Here is a 22,320-nt window from a genome sequence, read left to right as displayed (position 1 = left end):
ATTGTAGATGTGAACCACTGAAGTTTGGCAACATTATTATTATTACTATTATTATTACCTTTTAAAAAATTTATTTTATTAATGATATTTTGTTGACAAGGTGTTGTGCAAAAGGGGTACAGTTACATAATAAGGCAGTGAGTATATTTCTTGTGATATCCTACACCCTCATTTTTCTTTCCCTTCCCTAGATCAGGTAGGCATATATACAATATGCCTTTAATGCATATATACAATATTACCTTTAAGTAGTTGTACAGTAGAGTTTCAACTTAACATGTCATTTTATGAGTACAATGCATCTTGATTAATGTCATCCATTAGAGGAGACATTTTTAAGATTCACAGATAGGGCTGGGGATATGGCCTAATGGCAAGAGCGCTTGCCTCATATACATGAGGCCCTGGGTTCAATTCCCCAGCACCACATATACAGAAAACGGCCAGAAGTGGCGCTGTGGCTCAAGTGGCAGAGTGCTAGCCTTGACCAAAAAGAAGCCGGGGACAGTGCTCAGGCCCTGAGTCCAAGGCCCAGGACTGGCCAAAAAAAAAAAAAAAAAGATTCACAGATAGTAGAAAGATAGATTTTACTATGTTAAAAAGTCTTAGCACAGCTGAATGCCAGTGGCTCATGCTTGTGATCCTAGCTATGCTGGAGGCTGAGATCTGAGGATTGTGGTTCAACGCCAGCCCAGTCAGTGAGACTCATCTCCATTTAACCACCAAAAAAAAAAAAAGCCAGAAATAGAGCTGTGACTCAAGTGGCAGAGTGCTGGCCTTGAGCAAAAAAATACTCAGAGACAGTACCTGGGCCCTAAATTCAAGGCCTAGTAATGAGGAAAAAAAAACAGTATAGGAAGGTGAATTGATGAAACTTACAGTTCACGTTTGAAGTGAGTAAGAGCCCCTGTAGCTCATCCCTGTAATCCTAGCTACTCAGGAGGCTGAGCTCTGAGGATCATGGTTCAAAGCTATCCCCAGTAATCTAAGGAACAGCATCCAGGCCCTGCATTTAAGTCCCAATACCAGCACACAATTACTTCACTTAACTGAGTTCCATCTGACTATATCCTCTATGATTTAGTACTTGGTTACTATAATCAAGTTGTGGGATTTAACATGCCTACCCCTGTGGGACTTTTAAAGTCCTAGACAAGGTTTCTGTTCTCTTCATTTCTGTAGTCACTGCAGGCATGTATGTTGCAACCACTGCTCAGAAAGACGTCCCAGCATACAGTCATAAGATAGAAGGGGAAAAAAAAATCATCATTGCTACTAAGGGAGTTTGGTTTGGTTTTGATGGGAATACCAAAGCTTGAACTTAGGGATTGGGTATTGTCCCTTAGTTTTTTCAGTCAAGACTGGTACTCTACCAGCCTTCTAGACATTCCTACTCATGCTGGCTTCACATCAAGATCCTCAGATATCAGCTTCCTGAATAGCAGGCCAGAAGCTAGCAGGAACACTAAGTGATTTTTGAAGCAGACATTCATATATAGAAGTGAGAAGACATAAGAGTCTTTGTAAAGCATTCTACATAGTGTTAGGAGAACACATGCCTAAGAAATGTTTAGCCAGGCACTGGTAGCTCACACCCATACTCGAGGAGCAACGATCTGAGGATCATGACTCAAAGCCAGCCCAGGCAGGAAAGTCCATGAGACTCTTATATCTAATAAACTATTCAGAAAAAAGCCAGAAATGGTGCTGTGGCTCAAGTGGTAGAGCACTAGCTTTGAGCACAGAGAGGCTCAGGAACAAAGCCCAGGCCCTGAGTTCAAGTCCCAGGACCGGCCAAAAAAAAAAAGAAAGAAAAAGAAAAAAGAAAAAAAAATGTTTAAATATTCTGCCCAGGATTCCCATGCTGGGATATCACTCTCAGATAACTAATCAGAGTGTGGCATACACACAGTAACATGAAGAATGGGAACTGTTTAATGTTCAGTGTTGAATTAGTTCTTTTTTTAAAGTAATGGGTGTTCTCAATGATAAAGAATATAGAGGAAACAAAAGAAGCTCCAGAGATCTCATAGGCAGTTAGAGGAAGCATAGGGGAGCCACAAAGTACAATGAAATATTGCGAAAATCCATCAAGCTGCACTGGATTTTTTTGTTTGTTTTTTGTGAGGGTTTTTGCCATTCCTGGTGCTTGAACTCAGGGCCTGGGCACTGTCCCTGAGCTTCTTTTGCTCAAGGCTAGCACTCTTACCACTTGAGCCACAGCACCACTTCTGGCTTTTTTATGTGGTACTGAGGAATTGAACCCAGGGCTTCATGCGTGCTAAGGAAGCACTCTACCATTAAGCCACATTCCCAGCCCCTGAATATTATTTAAGTAAAAAATAAGACTTTAATGGAATTTTTACCATTTTGCTTAACTATATCTCTTTAAAAAGTGTATCCTTGGCATATACCCAGAACATCACAAACCAAGATACCATAAAGATACTTGCACATCCATGTTTATTGTTGCACTGTTCACAATAACCAAATTATAGAAACAGCCTAGATGCCCTACAGTAGATATGTGGATCCAGAAAATGTGATACCTATCCACAATGGAATTTTACACAGTCATTAGAAAGAATAATATTGTGTCATATGCAGGGAAATGGATGGACCTGGAACAAATCATGTTAAGTGAGATAAGCCAAGCTCAGAGAGACAAACAGCGTGTGTTTTCTCTCATAGATGGAAGCTAGAACTACCCATGATAAATTATACAAGATTCTATGCGTTCACACACAGTAAGAGCAGAGGAGGATACTCTTAGGAGAAGAACACAAAGATGCAATGCCTATGTGCATTTGATCATACAAAATAATTATTGAAATGAACTCCAGGAGATAGAAACAAGAAGTTTTTTTTCTTTGTTACTGTTTTTTGTTTGTTTGTTTTTGCCTTGTTTGTTCATTTATCTGTCTTGGGGGGAAGGCAAGGGGGGCACAAAAATGGAGGGACAACGGGTAAACAAATGTAGCAGTGGTACTCACTAGACATGGTTAAAAATGAACTATACAACTTGTATGTGGAGATGGGAGGAAAAAATTGAGAGAGCGTGAGGGAAGGTGACATATCCAAAAAGAAATGTACTCTTTACCTGACTTATATAATTATTACTCCTCTGTATGTCATGTTTATAATATCAATAAAGAAAAAAATTAAGTATAGGGAAAGAGCTGTATGTCTATTAACCTTACTAGACTCTGAAGTTAGAAGAATTATTAGTAAGAGGACATCCTTCCCACTAGAACTACATGATAGACCTGCTCATCTGATCTTTCTTGATACATTGATATGCCTTGTCCTGCTAGAGCAGTTCTACACACTTAATCATTCTAACCCCAGGAAGACAGAATTTTGTATTCTAATCCTCACTTTACAGGTGAAAAAAACTGATCATAAAGAAATGAGTGTGAATGATGACTAATTCTGGGGACTCAGTAGCAAAGAGATATTCTAGCAGCACCTTGGGAGATGATATCAACTGTACCAGCCAGTAGCAAAGCCTGAAAATGACTTCATTCAGCTAGTCAGTTCCTCTTGATCTAATTGTATGCCAGGTGTTCCACTAAGTGCTTTGGTACTTAGAAGTTTCTCTGGGAAAGGCCCAGTTAGGAAAGTGTTCTAATTCGTACCTAGGCTATGATTCTAATACAGGGCTACATCACCACATAGCCCACAACTCTCAACCACCTCTTTTGTTGCTTTAGCTATAAAAAGAGTGGGGTGCTGTAGCCTATTCAGTGTTTTATTGTGTGTGTTTGAGAGAGAGAGAGAGAGAGAGAGAGAGAGAGTGTGTGTGTGTGTGTGTGTGTGTGTGAGTTCTGGGGGTTGAATTCAGAGCCTTGCACTCTCACTGGACCTGTTCCCTCAAGGGCTTTACAAATAAAGTAGCTATGGTGATCCCAGGTCAAGCATCTTTAAGACATGAAACAAAGCTGCTAAGTACCCACTGTCACCTAAGTGCCAGTCAAGAAATCTCAACACAAACCCTCTGTCTTCTTCTAGATGTGATGGATGTAGCATGGTCTCCTCATGATGCCTGGCTAGCCTCATGCAGCGTGGATAACACTGTTGTCATCTGGAATGCTGTGAAGTTTCCAGGTCTGGGCTTCTCCCTGTTGGTTGCCAGCAGAGATATGCTGGTGCCGGTACTGCTGCCTGTTTGTGTCTGGAGCAGGGTATAGGTGTGGGAGACTGAGCTACCTGTCTCATTAATCTTGTATTATAGTGGCTCAGGATTTGTGTGTTATCAATAACCCTTTTTTTTCCCTCTATCAGTTACATTGGCCCTAAGTTTTTGGGTTTTTTTTTTGTTTTGTTTTAATGGGCTGTAGGGATTAAACTCAGGGCCTGGGAGCTGTCCCTGAGCTCTTTTGCTCAAGGCTAGCTCTCTACCACTTTCAGCCACAGCACCACGTCTAGTTTTCTGGTAGTTAATTGGAGATAAGAGTCTCATGGACTTTTCTGCCCAGGCTGGCTTCAAACCACATCTTCAGATCTCAGCCTCCTGGGTAGCTAGGATTACAGATGTGGGTGAATGGTGTCCTGTTTGTTTTATTTTATTTTTTCAAAAGATTATGCTAGGGCTGGGGATATGGCCTAGCGGCAAGAGTGCCTGCCTCGGATACACGAGGCCCTAGGTTCGATTCCCCAGCACCACATGTGCGGAAAACGGCCAGAAGCGGCGCTGTGGCTCAAGTGGCAGAGTGCTAGCCTTGAGCGGGAAGAAGCCAGGGACAGTGCTCAGGCCCTGAGTCCAAGGCCCAGGACTGGCAAAAAAAAAAAAAAAAAAAAAAAAGATTATGCTAAAGAAATTTTGAAAGTCTCTAACTTGAGTGTGCTGATCATGAGGATGCTATGAGAACAACTGGCCTTGAGAACCATGGCACTCCCACAGGTGCTGTGTACACTGCCTGCCACACAGCTGTGGCCACAACTCAGTTGCTGTATCTCTAAAGCCTTCAAGCAGACATAGGCTAACACAAGCCTGGTTTTGCAAACAGTGACTTTTTATTATGGTTAAAGTCATTATAGATTTCATGATTTGGCATAATTAATTTCTTTAGTAAGCCACAACCAGCATGTGTGGGGACAGTTGTAGGGACTGGTAGTGTTCAGAATACAAATCTTTATGAGGTGCTCTTATGCCTATCTTCAGCAGTAACTTAGAAGAGTTTCTCTGCTGGGTGCCCAGGGATAGTGAGGTCATAGCTGAGGTGGGGTGGTAGTGGGGGAGGCTGGCCAAGGAAAGCTCAAGTCTCTCCTTAGATGTCCTTTCCTTGGCCCACTGCAGCTCCTATCATCTTTATAGTCTTTTTTTTTCTCTATGACATGCCTGTTCAAATTTCTTCCACTATTTTCTTTGTAGAAATTCTCGCTACTTTGAGAGGTCATTCTGGCTTGGTGAAAGGGTTAACGTGGGACCCTGTTGGTAAATATATTGCCTCCCAAGCTGATGATCGCAGCCTGAAGGTCTGGAGGACACTGGATTGGCAGCTCGAGACCAGCATCACGAAGCCTTTTGATGAGGTAACTAGAAACAGCCCAGTTTGCCACTACTCCTACCTGACCTCTGCACAGGGGAAACAGGCTCTGCTGGAGACAATGTGGGTAAATAGACAATGTCTGGAGCCTGAACAGGCCACTTATTGTTCTCTGAAGTGCACACTCAAAATTGAAAAATGAAAAAATGTTTTTCTCTCTGAGGTGTTAAATGTACAACTTTGAAGTACAAAGAATTTATATATTTTAAATCTCCAGAACATTAGAGCTGTCCTTATTGCATTGGATACTAAAATTATGGTGTGTAGATAAAACTGCTTTTTGTTTGCATCAGTGAAGTTTGAACTCAGAGCCTTGTGCTTGCTGCTTGCTAGGCAGATGCTATGCACTGAGCCATATCTCCAGCCTTTTTTTGTGTGTGTGCTAGCTATTTTTGCAAAAAGGTCTTGCTTTCTTCCCAAATAAACACCTAAACCATGATTTTTCTCTATATTTTGCTTCATGCCTTAGCTGGGATGAGCTTCCATTGAGTGGAATATTGAAAACTTTTCTGCCCAGGCTGGCCGGGAACTGCAAGCCTCCCCATCTTAGCCTCCTACAGAGCTAGAATGGCAGCTGTGTGTTACAGTGCTCAGCATCTTTTCAAGTTCATTCCTCCAAGTAACTAGGAGTATAGGTGTTTACCTTGAGCTGCCCTATTGAACGGCTTGTTGATGGGAGAGAATGCATGGAGGGGACTAGACTGAAGTTCTTGTCTATGCTTATGACTCAGGCCAGCTGACTTCTTTCTTTGGTGGTGTTAGTTTAGTCTGCAAAAAGGTGGAGATGAGACTACAGTGGCTTCTATAGTATTTTATTCTCTTTTACTTGAGTTCTTATTTAAGTACCTACTTATATAAAGTACTAGATACAGGAAATTAAAGTGAATTGAGATAGGGCAGCTCTCTACTTTATGCCTATAGCCTTGTGGGAAGGTCAGCGTCCACAGGAGTTTTAAGTATGGCGAGGGCAGCATCCTGTGCAGTAATAGCACAGGAAGGGAATAGCATCAGAATGGGCTACTTGAACTAAAGGTCCTGGATATTAAGTTTTGTAGAAAGAATAAGTAATTGCCCACAGGTCAGGACTTACTCCAAGAAGAGAGTGAAATTGTATCTTCTGTTCTTCCCAAACACACGTAAATTGCTCCTGGCTGGGTTTATGAGTTCCAGATTTTACTTAGTCCTACTCTCCTTGCCTGAAGCTACCTGAAATTCCTCATAACCTTGACTTCCAGGCAACAGAGTTCCACGTCAGGAGAATAGTGCTTTTCTGCTGTGTCTGTTAGAGTTTGTAAAGATGGTACCAGCCTCTTCACCTTTGTGGTATCATCATCATGCTTTGGGTGAGGCAACAGCTTCCAGGGAGTAGTGCTACCTTCTATAATCACTTTCTGCACTACTGACCTAGGCTCCCAGTGAGCTCTGAGGGTGAAGAGGATGTTTTCTCTGACACAATATGTTCAAGGATTATATGCCAACACCTTGTACTGCAGTTCTCAAATGCTATGCAAAAGCAATGGGTCAGTGGCCAGATATATTTGGCCTGCTCAGTTGATGGTTTGATAGGGTGGCCTTCCTACAGATCCCCTCTGGGAGTATATTGTGCTGTTATTCCATGTTCTGTCCTGTGAAGGAGTAGAGGATACTATTGTACCATCTGAGAGGGTGGGCTGCAGCCAGACTGGAGGTGTATACCCCGTCATCATGCATTTATAAATCACAGTGTGACTTTATCCTTTGGGGTGAGAGTATTGGCCAGAGTTGGCTTTGAGCTCCTTTCCAGCTCAGATGTTTCTTTCAGTGTGGAGGGACAACCCATGTGCTGCGGCTCAGCTGGTCACCTGATGGGCATTACCTGGTATCTGCCCATGCCATGAACAACTCTGGCCCCACTGCCCAGATCATTGAGCGGGAGGGCTGGAAGACCAACATGGACTTTGTGGGACACCGGAAAGCTGTGACTGTTGTGGTGAGTATGCTTTGCCTCAGAAGTCCTGGCAGCTAGCAGTATAATCCTGAGTAGCCTGCTGCAGCAACCACATGTACCTGAAGCCTGGGATATGGGGTTCTCCACAAAGCTCCTCCCAAGACTAGCTACATGTGTACTGAAGCTAGGTGGGGATTTTTTTGGGGGGTGAGGTGGGCTGGAGAGGTTTTGTCAACTAATGAATATCACCCAGATCAATGTGTCCTTAGAAACATTGTAGCTCTTCACTACTTTCAGACCTACCCAATCACAAACCAATCTAGATACCCACAGAGTGCCTGTCCCCATGCCTAGCAAAGATAGTCATGTTCATCCTGTTCATTCAGTCTTGATGTAGATGAAAAGGACCAAGATAGCTGTTGATCTTTCTCTCATTCCAAGAATGTCTGTGACTCTGGGAAACTTTAGCTGAAGAGTGTCCTTAGGGTGCCCAAGGCAAGCTATTCAAATAATTTGTGAAAACTTGGATTTTTCTCAACATTGGATGAACAAACAAAACAGATTGGTGGGCTCAAATTGATGACAGTAAACGTTTATCTGAAACTTGATCAAATCTGGCTCATTATTAAACAGATGATAAGTATAGTATTTTGTATCTTAAGATACAAATTTTATGCAAATAAAATGTTAATTATTTCTCTTGTATTAGAGTCCATGTCAGATTTTGTTTGAAGCTAGAATCTTATTGCTAAAACATTTGAAAATCACTAACTCAGTTCACATAGTCCTCTGGTTTTCTTGTGCAGTCCTCACGGACACTATAAGAGTACTCTGGCATTTGGCAATTCACACCTGTAATCCTAGCTACTCAGTAGGCTAAGGATCTGAGGATTATATTTTGAAGCCAGCCCAGGCAAGAAAGTCTGTGAGACTCAGTTATCTCCAATTAGCCACCAAAAAGTTGTAAATGGAGCTGTGGTTCAAATGATAGAGTGCTAGCCTTGAACAAAAAATGCTCAGGGACAGCACCTAAGCCCTGAGTTCAAGCTCCAGGACCAGCAACTACCACCCTCTCCCCCAGAGAAAACTTTTCTAGGGCTGGGAATATGGTAGAGTACTTAACACAACAAAACTGTTCTACAAGAAAATGACACCTTTCTTCACTGGGGCCCAGTGAAGCTCTGTAAGAGATAGAGCTTCCTCAGTAGTAGAGACTAGAGCTCAGGGCATGAACCTCTAGATTCCATGTTTTCTAGCATCTGTGCACCACTGGCAATATGAAGTGAAAACCCCTCTTTAGAGACATCAGTCTCTAAAGGAGTTTCACCCTTCATTGTCAGAATTTGGGATTCCAAGAGCTTTCCTCTTAGTCCAAGAAGGCAGGAAATAACTCAGCATGTGCATCCTGCCTTTGGTAATTTGACATCCAGCTTACCTAGGTGCTCAGCTCCTTTAGGCTGAACAGCCAATTAAGGACACCATTGTCCATGCCCTGGTCCAGTAGGATTATGAGGGCCTAGAGCTAAGTAGATCTCTGCTAGATAACGAAGTGACTGTGAATAACAAACAATGAAAGGGAAGAGAAGGCTTCAAATGGTTCAGATCTCTCCTGACAGTGCCTTTGTTCTCCCTGAAGAGATGGAGAATGAGCAGATCAAGGTTCATGTGGTCCCTTTGGAGGTTCAGCTCCTCCCCAAGCCCTGAGACAGAGCTTGCTATATCAGAAGTTGAAAGGGTCCGGTCCAGCAGCTCCCATGCCCTCCACCTGGTTCCAAAATGGTGTTAAGTAACTTCACACTCTTATGTCAGCATTTACTCAGTCAATCTGCACATTTTCTGTCCTTGAGCCTCCATTGCATCATCAGCAATTGAAGACAAAAATCATACATGCCTAGTGCTGAGCTCAGAGGCTCTTTGAGGCACTCCCTCTTGCTTGCTGGGAGTTGGGTTGGAAGTTGTTTCTATGCTTGGGCGTAGGGTACATGCTTTGCTTTTTTTTTTTTGGCCAGTCCTGGGCCTTGGACTCAGGGCCTGAGCACTGTCCCTGGCTTCCTTTTGCTCAAGGCTAGCACTCTGCCACTTGAGCCACAGCGCCACTTCCGGCCATTTTCTGTATATGTGGTACTGGGGAATTGAACCCAGGGCTTTATGTATACGAGGCAAGCACTCTTGCCACTAGGCCATATCCCCAGCCCCCATGCTTTGCTTTTGATTACTTTTTTTAACCTTTGTTATTTGGCTCTAGAAATTCAACCCAAAAATCTTCAAAAAGAAGCAGAAGAATGGGAGTTCCGCAAAGCCCAGTTGCCCCTACTGCTGTTGTGCTGTGGGTAGCAAGGACCGCTCACTCTCTGTGTGGGTAAGCCATTTGAGTTTTTGCTGAAAGTTGGAAGCTTTGGGCTGATAGGTGGTAAACCTGAAGAGAGACCCACTGCTTTTCAAAGTCTTCATTGTATACTTAGACCTGTACCTGAGTCTCCTCCTCCAAACCTGCAGGCTGTCTTGCTGTGTAGGAAAAAACACTGAAAACCCGGCCTGGGCCCAGCCAGGAGTAGCTACTCTGATCTTCAGCCTAGGCAACTTTGTGTCTAGACTCAAGGAATACTCTTAGCAGTCATTGCCACAGATGGCATATTATGTTTCCTTCCTGTTAGAAATACTTTGAATTGATATATAATATTTATAAAATGTATTTACCTGAAATAACAGTTCAGTTACATTGTTATTTATGTTTTCAGTGTGACCACTGCCCAGAACACTTTTTGGTAGAAAATATTCCACTCCAGTTGTACCCAGGCAGCCACTCTTATAACCCCTCTTCCCATTGATAAGTTTTGCTTGCTCTTGAACTTCATATAAAATGTACTTATCAGCTGGGCACCAATGGCTCATGCCTGTAATCCTAGCTACTCAAGAGTCCATGATCTGAGGCACACAGTTCAAAGCCAGCACAGGCAAGAAAGGCCGTGAGACTCTTACCTCCAATAAACTACACAGGAAAAGCCGGAAGTAACATTGTGGCTCAAGTGGTAGAGTGCTAGCCTTGAGCAAAATGAAGTTCAGGGACAGTGCCCAGGCCCTGAATTCAAGCCCTAGGACCAACACACGCGCGCACATGTGCGCACATACGCACACACACACACACTACTTGTATAATGTTTACTTTTTTGTATCTTGCTTTTTTTCTAACTTAGCTTTTTTATGTGTATGTGTGCCAGTACTGAAGGCTAAAACTCAGGTTCTAGACACTGTCCCTTTGCTCTTTCACTCAAGATGACTGACATTTTACCACTTGAGCCACACTACTGGCTTTTTGCTCTTTTTTGTTTGTTTTTGTTTTTTGTTTTTTGGCCAGTCCTGGGGCTTGGACTCAGTGTGTAAGCACTGTCCCTGGCTTCTTTTTGCTCAAGGCTAGCACTCTGCCGCTTGAGCCACAGCGCCACTTCTGACCATTTTCTGTATATGTGGTGCTGGGGAATTGAACCCAGGGCCTCATGTATACGAGGCAAGCACTCTTGCCACTAGGCCATATCCCCAGCCCGGCTTTTTGCTCTGTAATTGCAGAAAAGCGTCTTTCAGATTTGTCGACTCAGGGCAGCTTTGACCCAGGATCCTGAGATCGTATCCTCCTAAGTAGCTAGAATTACAGGTGTGAAGCACTAGTGCCTTGCTAGCATAATGTTTTTTGAGATTTGTTTGTTGTTGCATTCCACAGCAATTTATTCCTATTTGTCTGTGTGGTGTTTGAACATAACATAATTTGCTTGTGCATTCTTTTGATGGATATTAGCATTGTTTCAGTTGTGAAATATGACCAAAGCTGATAACCTTTTTGTGGGCATATATTCTCTCAGCGTTAGGGATCCAATCCAGCCAAGTCTTCCAACCGAGCTATGTTCTCAGCCCTTTGTTTTCTTGAGACAAAGTCTTGGCTTTGTAGCCATTTTTGGCCTCAGATGCGAAATCTGCCCCCTAGAATACTGTGATTGCAGACATGCACTGCCATGCCCAACTTGCTTTCATTTCTCTTTAGAGACATACCTAAGAATAGAATAACTAAAATTTGGTTAAAAAAAAGCATCTGGAGGCAGGTGCCATTGGCTCATGCCTGTAATTCTAGTTACCCAGGAGGTTGAAATCTGAAGTTTGTGGTTTGAAGCCAGCCTGAGCACTCCAATTAACAACCAAAAAGTCAGAAATGGAGCTGTGACTCTGACGGTAGAGCATTAGACTTGAGCAAAAAAGCTCAAGGACAGCACCCAGGCCGAGTTCATGTCTTCCTCTGCCCCTGAGTGGGTGGGGTAGGCACAAAGGGACAGGAACACCAGAAAAAGGGGAGGCAGGGATATGGCTTAAGTCGTAGAATACCTGTCTAGACCAATGCAAGGCCCTGAGTTCAAACTTTAGTACGACCGCACCCCAAGAAAGAACAGTGATAGTTTCTAAGTTAGGCTTCTGAAGCATTAAGTTCCTTATCACCAAAGGCTGGTGTTGCACGACCTCTTGCAACTCCATATTGGCACCAAGTACATACCTACCACCTTTTTTTTTCTTTTTTTAAATTTAATTTTATTGTCAAGGTGATGTCCAGTGGGGTTACAGTTATCTACATAAGATAGTATGTTTCTGTCATACCTGTTACCCCCCTCTCATTTTTCTTTTTTTTTAACTTCCTCCCTCATTTTTCCCCTGCTCCCCCCCTCCCCTTTGCCCTCTCCCTGCCATGAGTTGTACAGTTGGTTTGCACCAAATGGTTTTGTAAGTACTGCTTTTGCAAAGGATAAAAAGACAAACCTACCACCTTTTTTAAGGTCTAACAAAGTACACACAGAGGATTATTTTTATTTATTTATTTATTTTTGCCAGTCCTGGGGCTTGAACTCTGATCCTAGGCACTGTCTCTAAGCTTCTTTTGCTCAAGGCAAGCGCTTTACCACTTGAGCCACAGTGCCACTTCTAGCTTTTTTGAGTAGTTTATCGGAGATAAGAGTCTCACAGAGTTTCTTGCCAGGCAGGCTTTGAACCACAGTCCTCATATCTCAGCCTCTTGAGTAGCTAGGATTACAGGCATAAACCACTGGCACTTGGCTCACACATAGGAATTCTTTAATTTTATTTTAGTAACATTTTATAAGTAGAATAGATTTGGGGTTGAAAGTTACCCACCCTATGGCTACATTTGTTAAAATATGTTATAGGAAATTCCACTGCTGTGTATATTATGCCTTTTTTTTTTTTTCCCTGTCCTGGGGCTTAAACTCACGGCCTGGACCCTGTCTCTGAGCTTCTTTTGCTCAAGCCTAGCACTCTACCACTTGAGACACAGCACCATTTCCAGTTTTTCTATTTATGTGGTACTAAGGAATTGAACCCAGGGCTTCATATATGCTAGGCAAGCACTCTACCACTAAGTCACTTTCCCAGCTCCCCCCCCCCTTTTTAAGGGCCCCGTATTCATTTAATATCCACTCTGAAACTTGAACCTGCCATAGTTGACAGTTCAGAATGTGCTCTTTTTAGGGCCCATTCATATTTCTTAGAATCTCATGTCAAGTGGTTGGTCACATAGGCCCAGATTTCTGTGGGATCTTATAGGCACATTCATGGGAGGAAGACTTCATCCCACTTAAGGATATGGAATCCAGATAGGAACGAGATTCTTGTACATAGATTCTAGATAGCTCCGACTGCAATCTCTTCCCTAAGACTGGGACAGTCATATCTCTTCCTTCCTGCCACATTAGTCTCAGGATATGGGGAGCAGGCTCAGCAACTTAGCACTTCAGAATTTTTAGCAGCACCCATAGAAGTTCACTGCCCTGTGAAAGAAGTGTTTTTCCACCCAGGCCTGTGGCTCAGGGCTGGCCAATTAGCTGAGTGTGAGAGCCCACTATAATTATGGGCATGTGGAGTTCAGGGTACATGCCAGCAACATTAGAATGACTACCTAGTGAGCATGTTACAAATATTACACAAACGTAAAGTATTTTCACTAGACATTCAGTGAAATGTTCATATGTTAAATGAAAAAGCAGGCATAAATATGTATTGCCTCATTTTGGAGAATACATTTTTTTTTTTTTTTTGGTCAATTGTGGAGCTTGAACTTTGGGCCTGAGTGCTGTTCCTGAGCTCTTCAGCGCAAGACTATCACTCTACCACTTGAGCCACAGTACCACTTCCAGTTTTCTGGTGGTTAATTAGAGATAAGAGTCTCATGGAATTTCCTGCCTGGGCTGGCTTTGAACCATGATCCTCAGATTTCAGGCTCCTAAGTAGCTAGGATTACAGGCGTGGGCTACAGGACCAAGCCCACATTATTTTTAAAAGATAGTTTATCAAAGTTTTAGTAGTATACTTTGGGTCTGAATTAAGGGCCATTTCTACTGACTGTTGTATGTTGTGAGCTGATTATATACTGCAGAGTAAGCGTGTTGATTTATCTAACTGGTTACACTTGAGCCTTGGATAATATGTATCAGAATTCCTTGAGCCCAGAGATGTCCTGAGTTCCCTCTGAAGCTACATTATCCCCTGTTCTTTTCATCCTCTTTGATTGTCCTCCCCAAGATTAGACCATAGTTCTTCAGATCTCCTACCTTATGACAGAGACCACCTTAGTATGCATATCCCTGGTAGGCTTTGGTTTCCATGGCTTAGGGTGTTGGCAGTTGATGTCTGGATTGAGTTGAACATGTCATGGGTTAGCATAAACTGCCCAAAGCTCCTGGGGTAGTAGAGTGAACTGAGCTGAATATACAAACAAGGGTTCACAATAATGACTTTAACCTTTGGTTCTTTTTCTAGCTCACATGTTTAAAACGGCCTCTGGTTGTCATCCATGAACTGTTTGACAAGTCTATCATGGATATTTCCTGGTAAGGTGGATTCTTGTTACAGTACATAGACTATGAAAGAATATGAAGCTTCCTGCCCCATTCACAGGTGGTGCAGATCCCATGGTGGAGTTTGCACACAATTCAACATCAAGACTGTCCTCTAGATGCTTTTAAAAATGATTTTAGAGATCTTGGGCACATATTTCTAGAACTAAAGATTTGCCATTGGCCTTTAGGGCTTGATCCTTGCCCCTCTTTGAGCCACTTGGCATGGTGCTTTCCTTAGCCACTTGCTCCCATCCTGCTTACAGCTGTCTCTTTCAGGACTCTAAACGGTCTGGGCATTCTGGTGTGCTCCATGGATGGCTCTGTGGCATTCCTTGACTTCTCCCAGGATGAGCTCGGAGACCCCCTGAGTGAGGAAGAGAAGGTAGGCTGGCAGCCTGGATGCTGCTGCATGCTTTGTGGCTACAGAAGTAGCCACAATCTGAGACCCCTTCCATGGGACCACTTTCTTGTGGGATATGCACACGTTGTTTAAGTATTATAGGGAGTTTGCTTGGTTTTTGTGATTTTTTGGGTTTTTTTGTTGTTCTTGCTATTGTTGTGTTTTGCCAGTCCTGGGACCTGAGCATTGTCCCTGGCTTCTTTTTGCTCAAGGCTAGCACTCTGCCACTTGAGCCACGGCGTCACTTCCAGTTTTTTCTGTTTATGTGGTGCTGAGGAATCAAACCCAGGGCTTCATGCATATAAGGCAAGCACTCTATCGCTAAGCCATATTCCCAGCCTCAAGGGAGTTTGTTTTTTAAAGATTGTAATTTTTGTCTTTGCAAAATAAATAATCTATTCAAGTCAGAAACAACTTTCAGAATTAAGAATAATTGGTTGGGCTGGGAATGTGGCTTAGCAGTAAAGTGCTTATCTAGCATGCATGAAGCCCTGGGTTCAATTCCTCAGTACCACATAAACAGAAAAAGCAGGAAGAGGTAGAGTACTAGCCTTGAGCAAAAAGAAACCAGGACAGTGCGCAGGCCCTGAGTTCCAAGCTCCAAGACTGGCAAAAAAAACAGAGTAATTGGTATTTCTTTTTGAAATGGTAATAGTCTCTCTCCTCCCCCTCCGGGAGGAAGTCTTTTACCCTAGAGAGAGCTGGAGTCAGTCCCCAGGGCTCCCTCTTCTTGTCACTTTCCCTAACCCATTGTCTGGTAATGACATAGAAGCAATTATAACTATAACCTTAGTCATTCTTAATATTTCCTGTGTGTCAGAGTCTGGGCCATGTGCTCTGCATGTATATTTCATTTAAATCACACCAAATCCTTAAGGAGAGGGACTTATGGATACTGGAGGCCGCACTTGAGGCCTTACACATGCTAATCAAGTGCTGTACCAACTAAGCTGTATTCCTAGCTGCAGTAGCTTGCTTTAGCAAGCCTATTAAAATTTGAGATTCACTGGTGCAGTTAACTGGAAGACAAGGATCAGGAGCAGATGAATCCATGGAAATCTGTATATTATTTTTCTTTTTAAAATTTATTTTATTTATTTATTTTTCCAGTCCTGGGGCTTTAACTCAGAGCCTGAGCATGTCCCTGGCTTCTTTTTGCTCAAGGCCAGCAGTCTACCACTTCAGCCACAGCAACACTTCTGGCTTTTTCTATATATGTGGTGCTGAGGAATTGGACCCAGGGCTTCATGTATGTGAGGCAAGCACTCTACCATTAGGCCATATTCCCAGCCCCCAGATTTTTAAATTTTTGTTATAATAAAGATGATGTACAGAGGGGTTAAAGTTACATAAGTCGGGTAAAGAGTACTTATTTTTTGGCAGTCCTGGGACTTGAACTCAGGGCCAGAGCACTGTCCCTGGCTTGCTTCTTTTTGCTCAAGGCTTACACTCTACCACAGCACCACTTCTGGCTTTTTCTATATATGTGGTGCTGAGGAATTGAACCCAGGCCTTCAGGTATATGAGGCAACCACAGTAGACCATATTCCCAGCCCCAAGTGTACATTTCTTTTTGGACAACGTCACCCTTCCCTCACACTCTCTCCCCGTTTTTCCCTCCCACACCTACCCACAAGTTGTATAATTCATTTTCAACATAGTGTCTAGTAAGTACCATTGTGCATTTGTTCACCCCTCCTGTGTCATACATTTTATTTGTATGTGGCATTCTTTGTATTATACCTTCTTTTTCTGCTCTGTATCTTTTCTCAATCTCCTTTTTCTCATTTAGCTTATTTCTGCAGTTCTTTTCACCCTAAATGCCAAAATAAAGAACTGAGTCATTGGGAAGGAGGGATCTTTACCTGTTTCATTGGTGAGGTAACCATACCTCAGAAAATAACATGGCTCTTTGCAAGACTATACCGTACTGTGATGTACAAGAACAGAAATAAAACCAGGTTGATTGCCTTTAAGCCAGGCCTCCTCTCCTCTGTGCTCTGCTTGCAGCAGTAGAGCCTGTGTACCCTTTTTGGAAGGACTTTGGGAAAGGCTCTACCTTACTTACCATGGAAATAGAAAGCTGTGGTGCCTACCCACAGACCCTTAGTAATATATCATATTTAATTGTCTGGAAGGACCTGTATGAAAGTACAGCAGGTCAGCACTCTCCATTTAGTGAAACTCTTGCTTTGAGGAAGCTTCCTCTTAACCTACTGTAGGACCTTCTCCAAAAGATATAAATCCCGTGAACATAGGCATCTGCCTTGTGCACTGCCCCTAAAATGGGGCCTGCCACCCTTTGTCTTTTTTTTTTTTTTTTTTTTTTTTTTTTTTTGCCAGTCCTGGGACTTGGACTCAGGTCCTGAGCACTGTCCCTGGCTTCTTTTTGCTCAAGGCCAGCACTCTGCCTCTTGAGCCCCAGCACCACTTCTGGCTTCTTCTGTTTATGTAGTGCTGAGGAATTGAACCCAGAGCTTCATGCCTGCTAGGCAAACACTCTACTGCTAAACCACATTCCCAGCCATCTCTGTCATTCTTTAATGAAAGGATAAGTGTCTCCATGGGCCACTGTACCCAACTTTGCTTTGTACCCCCTTAAAGGGTGAAGGTGGGAACCTATTAAAAACCCCATCTAGCTTACCATTTTCCAAATCACTGCAGGGTTTAAGAAACACTAGAGGGCTGGGGATGTAGCCTAGTGGCAAGAGTGCCTGCCTCGGATACACGAGGCCCTAGGTTCGATTCCCCAGCACCACGTATACAGAAAACGGCCAGAAGAGGCGCTGTGGCTCAAGTGGCAGAGTGCTAGCCTTGAGCGGGAAGAAGCCAGGGACAGTGCTCAGGCCCTGAGTCCAAGGCCCACGACTGGCCAAAAAAAAAAAAAAAAAAAAAGAAACACTAGAGGAAAAGCCAGGCACCAGTGGCTCATGCCTATAATCCTAGCTACTCAGGAGGCTGAAAGTCTGTGAGACTTTTATGTCCTGTTTACAACCAAAAAGCCAGAAGGGAAGTTGTGGTTCAAGTGGTAGACCACTAGCCTTAAGCACAAAGGCACAGAGATAGAACCCAAAGGTGGAGTTCAAGCTCTAGGACTTAAACCAAAAGGACAGGGGAGAGGGGGAAGAGGGAGAAGGGAGAGGCATTAGGAAAACGTGTAGATCCTGTCTTGAGATTCCAGGAGATGAATTTGGGGGGTGAGAAAAGATTCCTTTCTAAACCTAGGCCTTACAGGAATTATGTCAACTATCCTTCTCTAGCCCCCTTCCTGGGAAGCTGCAACCACCCATACCTTTCCAGGGTCTTGTGGTATAAAGCAGTTGCCTGTTCACTACAATTCATGTTCTGAGCAGAATCTGAATATCCTGAAGGTCATTTGTATAGTTGTTCCTCATCATATTTAGAAGCACTGTTCACTGTAGTATCCTTTGTACACTATTCCTGCTCTCCTTGGGTTACTATCTAGCTATGGCACAGGACTAATAAGGCATAAGAGCATAGGAGGGGACTTTTTTTAGCAGGTCCACAAGACAGTAGACAAGGACCTCCCAAACCTGCTGTGCTAAGCCTCCCTTGCTCTTTTCTTTTTTTTTTTTTTTTTTGCCAGTCCTGGGCCTTGGACTCAGGGCCTGAGCACTGACCCTGGCTTCTCTTTGCTCAAGGCTAGCACTTTGCCACTTGAGCCACAGTGCCACTTCTGGCCATTTTCTGTATATGTGGTGCTGGGGAATTGAATTCATGTATACGAGGCAAGCTCTCTTGCCACTAGGCCATATCCCCAGCCCCCTCCCTTGCTCTTAAAGACACTGTTGATTCCTGCCATAATAGCTGAGGTCTGCTAACAAGAACAGACTGGTTCTAATGGAGTGTTGAATGTCCTTGAAGTAGCATAAGAGCCTTAAGTTAGCAATATGGGCCCTAGATATCAGTCAAGATGGTATCCCTTGCCATATAGTCTACACCCAGACCATGTAGTGTTTTCTTAATAGTATTTCACTATTGTCCTCAGCTATAGATACATAGAAGCAGTAATATATCATGAGTGCTTGAGACTTCAAGAGTTATCTGGACGGACAGAGAGATGGGCAGGAAATGATAGAGAACTGGCCTCTCAAACCCTTCTACTCTTAGAGCCAGGAGACTGCACATTGCACCCACTGGTGGGTATCACTGACCATGGTGGTATTCATCAGCATGTCAAATCAACCTCTCCCTGCTTCCGGCAGAGCCGCATTCACCAGTCCACTTATGGCAAGAGCCTAGCCATCATGACCGAGGCCCAGCTCTCCACAGCTGTCATCGAGAACCCTGAGATGCTCAAGTACCAGAGGAGGCAGCAGCAGCAGCAGCAACTGGACCAGAAGACTGCCACAGCCAGGGAGATGGGCTCAGCTTCCTCAGTAACAGGTGTTGTCAATGGAGAGAGTCTGGAAGATATCAGGAAGGTGAGGGATTGTCCCACGTCACTGAGGATGAGGCAAAGGGAACCGGCAGATGGGCCATGACATAGGCAGTCTGAAGAGAGCACCAAGATGGGGCCCTAAGTACAAGTGGTGGTGAAGAGGGTGTATGTTGAGCCTGAGATATGACCCATAATCATCCAGGACCCGCTGGTCGTTGCTTAAAGCTTCATGGGGGTACTAATAGGGCTCAAAGCATCTTTACCACCTGGGCACCAGTGGCTCACGCCTATAATCCTAGCTACTCAGGAGGCTGAGATCTGAGGATCATAGTTCAAAGCCAGCCCATGCAGGAAAGTCCATGAGACTCTTATCTCCAATTAACCACCAGAAAATGGTAAGTGGTGTTGTGGCTCAAGGCAGTAGAGCACTGACCTTGAGCAAAAGAGCTCAGAGATAGAACCCAGGCCATGAGTTCAATCCCCATGACCAACCCAAAAATAAAAAAATAAGGCACCTTTATCAAAGACATCCTTGCCTCAGGGAAGTCAAGAGGAGGTCATCTCTTAAAAGGAATCCAAGTATTCACCTGTCTACCTTTCTAAGAAATTCTATGTGCTGCAATAGTAGTTGTTTGGCTCTACCCTCAAAAGACTTCTGTGCGCCTCTTCTTCATCTGGAAGCCTTCGCTTACTAAGAAAGTAGGGAGTTGGAGGTGGGTCAAAAACAGGACAGGAAATGTTGAACTCACCCAGAGAACTAAGCCATTTCCAGGAGTTTGTGTTCACTGGCAGACTTCCCCTAGGTGATTCAGACAGAATATGGGACTGGGAGCACTGGTGTTTGAGTTTAGTTGAGAAAGTCCATTTGAAAGAAAGTCACCAGTTTGGTGTGTGTCTCACAAAGGCCTTGGTCCTTTGGTCTCCCTTTAGAACCTCAGGCTGTCAGGCAGAGGTGGCCAACTTGGCATTTGCTTGCAGCTCTGGAAGTCTGCAGCCCAGCAGTCTGTGGTGCTGATCAGAGGTAGAAAGTGGAAGCTGGTTCAGCTGGGAGCTTTGGGAGCTTTCTTCACTGCGCAGGAGCATATTCATACTCTGATAAAATTGCTGGCGCTCTGAGTAGCTGGTTTAGTTAGCTTCCATGTACTCAAAAGGCTGTAGAAAGGGGAGTTAGAATACATTTCCTTAAAGGCCTTAATTTCACAAACCTATCATAATGAGGTATAATTGACATATAAAAAGGTACACATATTTAACATTTACTCCTTGGCCATAAATCAGACGCAGAAGCATAAATAGTACTGGTAGCACTTGTATGAGAAATCTAGATTAATCAAACTCACAGAGCAGATTAGAATGGTAGGTACCAGGGGTCTTGGGAAGAGGAAATGGAGGTATTAATCAAAGGGAACAAAGTCTCATTCAGTCCTGTTAACAGTCCTTTATCACACACTTAATTTGCTGAGTAGAGCTTATGCTAAATGTTCTTATCACAAAGAAAAAAAAAAGAAACAACTTTATTTTTTAATTTTTAGAGCTAGTTAGCAGAAATGTTTCCATTTATTCATTTATATGACTTTACTTTCCCAGAACCTTTTGAAGAAACAAGTTGAAACACGGACAGCAGATGGTCGGAGAAGAATCACGCCTCTCTGCATAGCACAGCTGGACACTGGGTACTCAGTCATTCACCAAACTTTCTGTGACCTTCTCTGGGAGGTCTTCCTCTCTCCTTTAGCCAGTTAGCACTTTCCTAGTTAGAGTTTTCACAGACTCCTGGGCCAACCTGACTCCTACAGTGTGGAAGAGTCTCCAAGGCCAGCCTTCCAGAGCTCATCCTCCTCCTAGAGTTCTATGCCCTTGAGTCCTATGGAAGGAGAGAGGCCTGAAACAGCCTAGGCCAGATTGCTTCCTCAGGCTAGGGCTCTTACTGCACTCACCGCTGCGAGCCACCAAAGAACATGCAGGAAAAGAAGTCACAGATTTTTCTTTTCTTTTCTTTCCTTTTCTTTCATTCTTTCCTTCTCCTTCTACTTTTCTTCTTTTCTTCTCCTCCTCCTCTTCCTCCTCCTTCTCCTTCTTTTAAAATATACCTCCTTTTCTGATTTTTGAAAGGTATGTAGGCACATTATTGAAATTTTAGAAAATAGTAAAAGCCCCCAGAGTATAAGCATTCTCCATAATCCAGTCTCTGTCAACATTTTAATGTCTATGTTTCAGTCTTAACCCTGCTTGTTCCTACCCTTGACCTTTTGTTCACTTAAGTGGTTCTCTGCAGCCTTTGCTTGCTGACTCTCCTGATTCCTGTCCCATGAATGCACCAGAATTTACTAAAACTACTTCTAAATCGCAGACTTGGAGTTTGTAACCAGTTTTTCTGTTACAAAAATTTTTGTTATTATAAATTAAGTCTTTGATCATACCATGACTGTTTCCTCAGAATAATTTCTACAAGTGCAGCTGGAAAAAAAGTAGGGCTCTGAGACACATTTGCTTGTGAGAGCAAAGAGCAAAAGTGTGGATACTTTCCTCATGTGCCATTGTCTCCATGTCTGTAGTCCTGCTTGCTTTTGTATTTTTGTTCTCCAGAAATGACATGTTGATTCAGAGGATAGTAACAACCTGTGGGAAAGCAACAGACGCCCATTGTCAAGGCACCTCACCATATGTTTTATATTAACAAGGCCAGCCATCAAGGCATCAGGAAGTCCTTCACTGAAACCATACACAGCAGTCCTTTGTACATTGAGCTCGTCTTCTGTGAGCTGTTCCAAATCTCCCTTGAAAGCTATGAGATATCATCTATATAGTATGCTCACCCTCCCTCTGAAGGCACAGAGGGCCCAGAGGGTAGATGCCTGGTCAGAATCAGGTCCTATGACTCCCTTTTTTCTCTGTCTAAGCCTTTTTATGTGTGTACCTGTCCTGGGACGTGAACTCATGGCCTGGACCACTATTCCTAAGGTTTTTGTGCCCAAGGCCAGTGTGCCACTTGAGCCACAGCTCCATTTCTGGCTTTTTTGTATTTAATTGGAGATAATAATTTCACAGACTTTCTTGTCCAAGCTGGTAATACTCAGATCTCACCCTCCTGTGTAACTAGGATTACAAGTGTGAGTCACTGGTGCCTGGGATCTTTATTCCCATTATGACCCTGT

The 22,320-nt window shown here is 43.5% G+C and overlaps 1 protein-coding gene across 5 annotated transcripts in view; it reads left to right on the top strand.

The window, feature by feature from the left end:
- Positions 1-22,320, top strand: part of LOC125349369 (protein HIRA) — an 88,193-nt gene that overhangs the window by 34,231 nt on the left and 31,642 nt on the right. For all 5 annotated transcript variants that reach the window (XM_048343457.1, XM_048343456.1, XM_048343455.1 and 2 more), the window contains 8 exons: positions 4,012-4,107; positions 5,375-5,535; positions 7,351-7,518; positions 9,722-9,835; positions 14,284-14,354; positions 14,640-14,745; positions 18,990-19,208; positions 20,753-20,838. In XM_048343457.1, the coding sequence (XP_048199414.1) occupies positions 4,012-4,107; positions 5,375-5,535; positions 7,351-7,518; positions 9,722-9,835; positions 14,284-14,354; positions 14,640-14,745; positions 18,990-19,208; positions 20,753-20,838 (1,021 nt within the window). The remainder of the gene's footprint in view (positions 1-4,011; positions 4,108-5,374; positions 5,536-7,350; positions 7,519-9,721; positions 9,836-14,283; positions 14,355-14,639; positions 14,746-18,989; positions 19,209-20,752; positions 20,839-22,320) is intronic.

The sequence above is a fragment of the Perognathus longimembris genome, chromosome 3 (assembly GCF_023159225.1).
Source record: "Perognathus longimembris pacificus isolate PPM17 chromosome 3, ASM2315922v1, whole genome shotgun sequence".
Classification (NCBI taxonomy): domain Eukaryota; kingdom Metazoa; phylum Chordata; class Mammalia; order Rodentia; family Heteromyidae; genus Perognathus; species Perognathus longimembris.
Note: the sequence above shows the minus strand (reverse complement) of the source record. Positions and strands in the feature narration are given on the sequence as shown.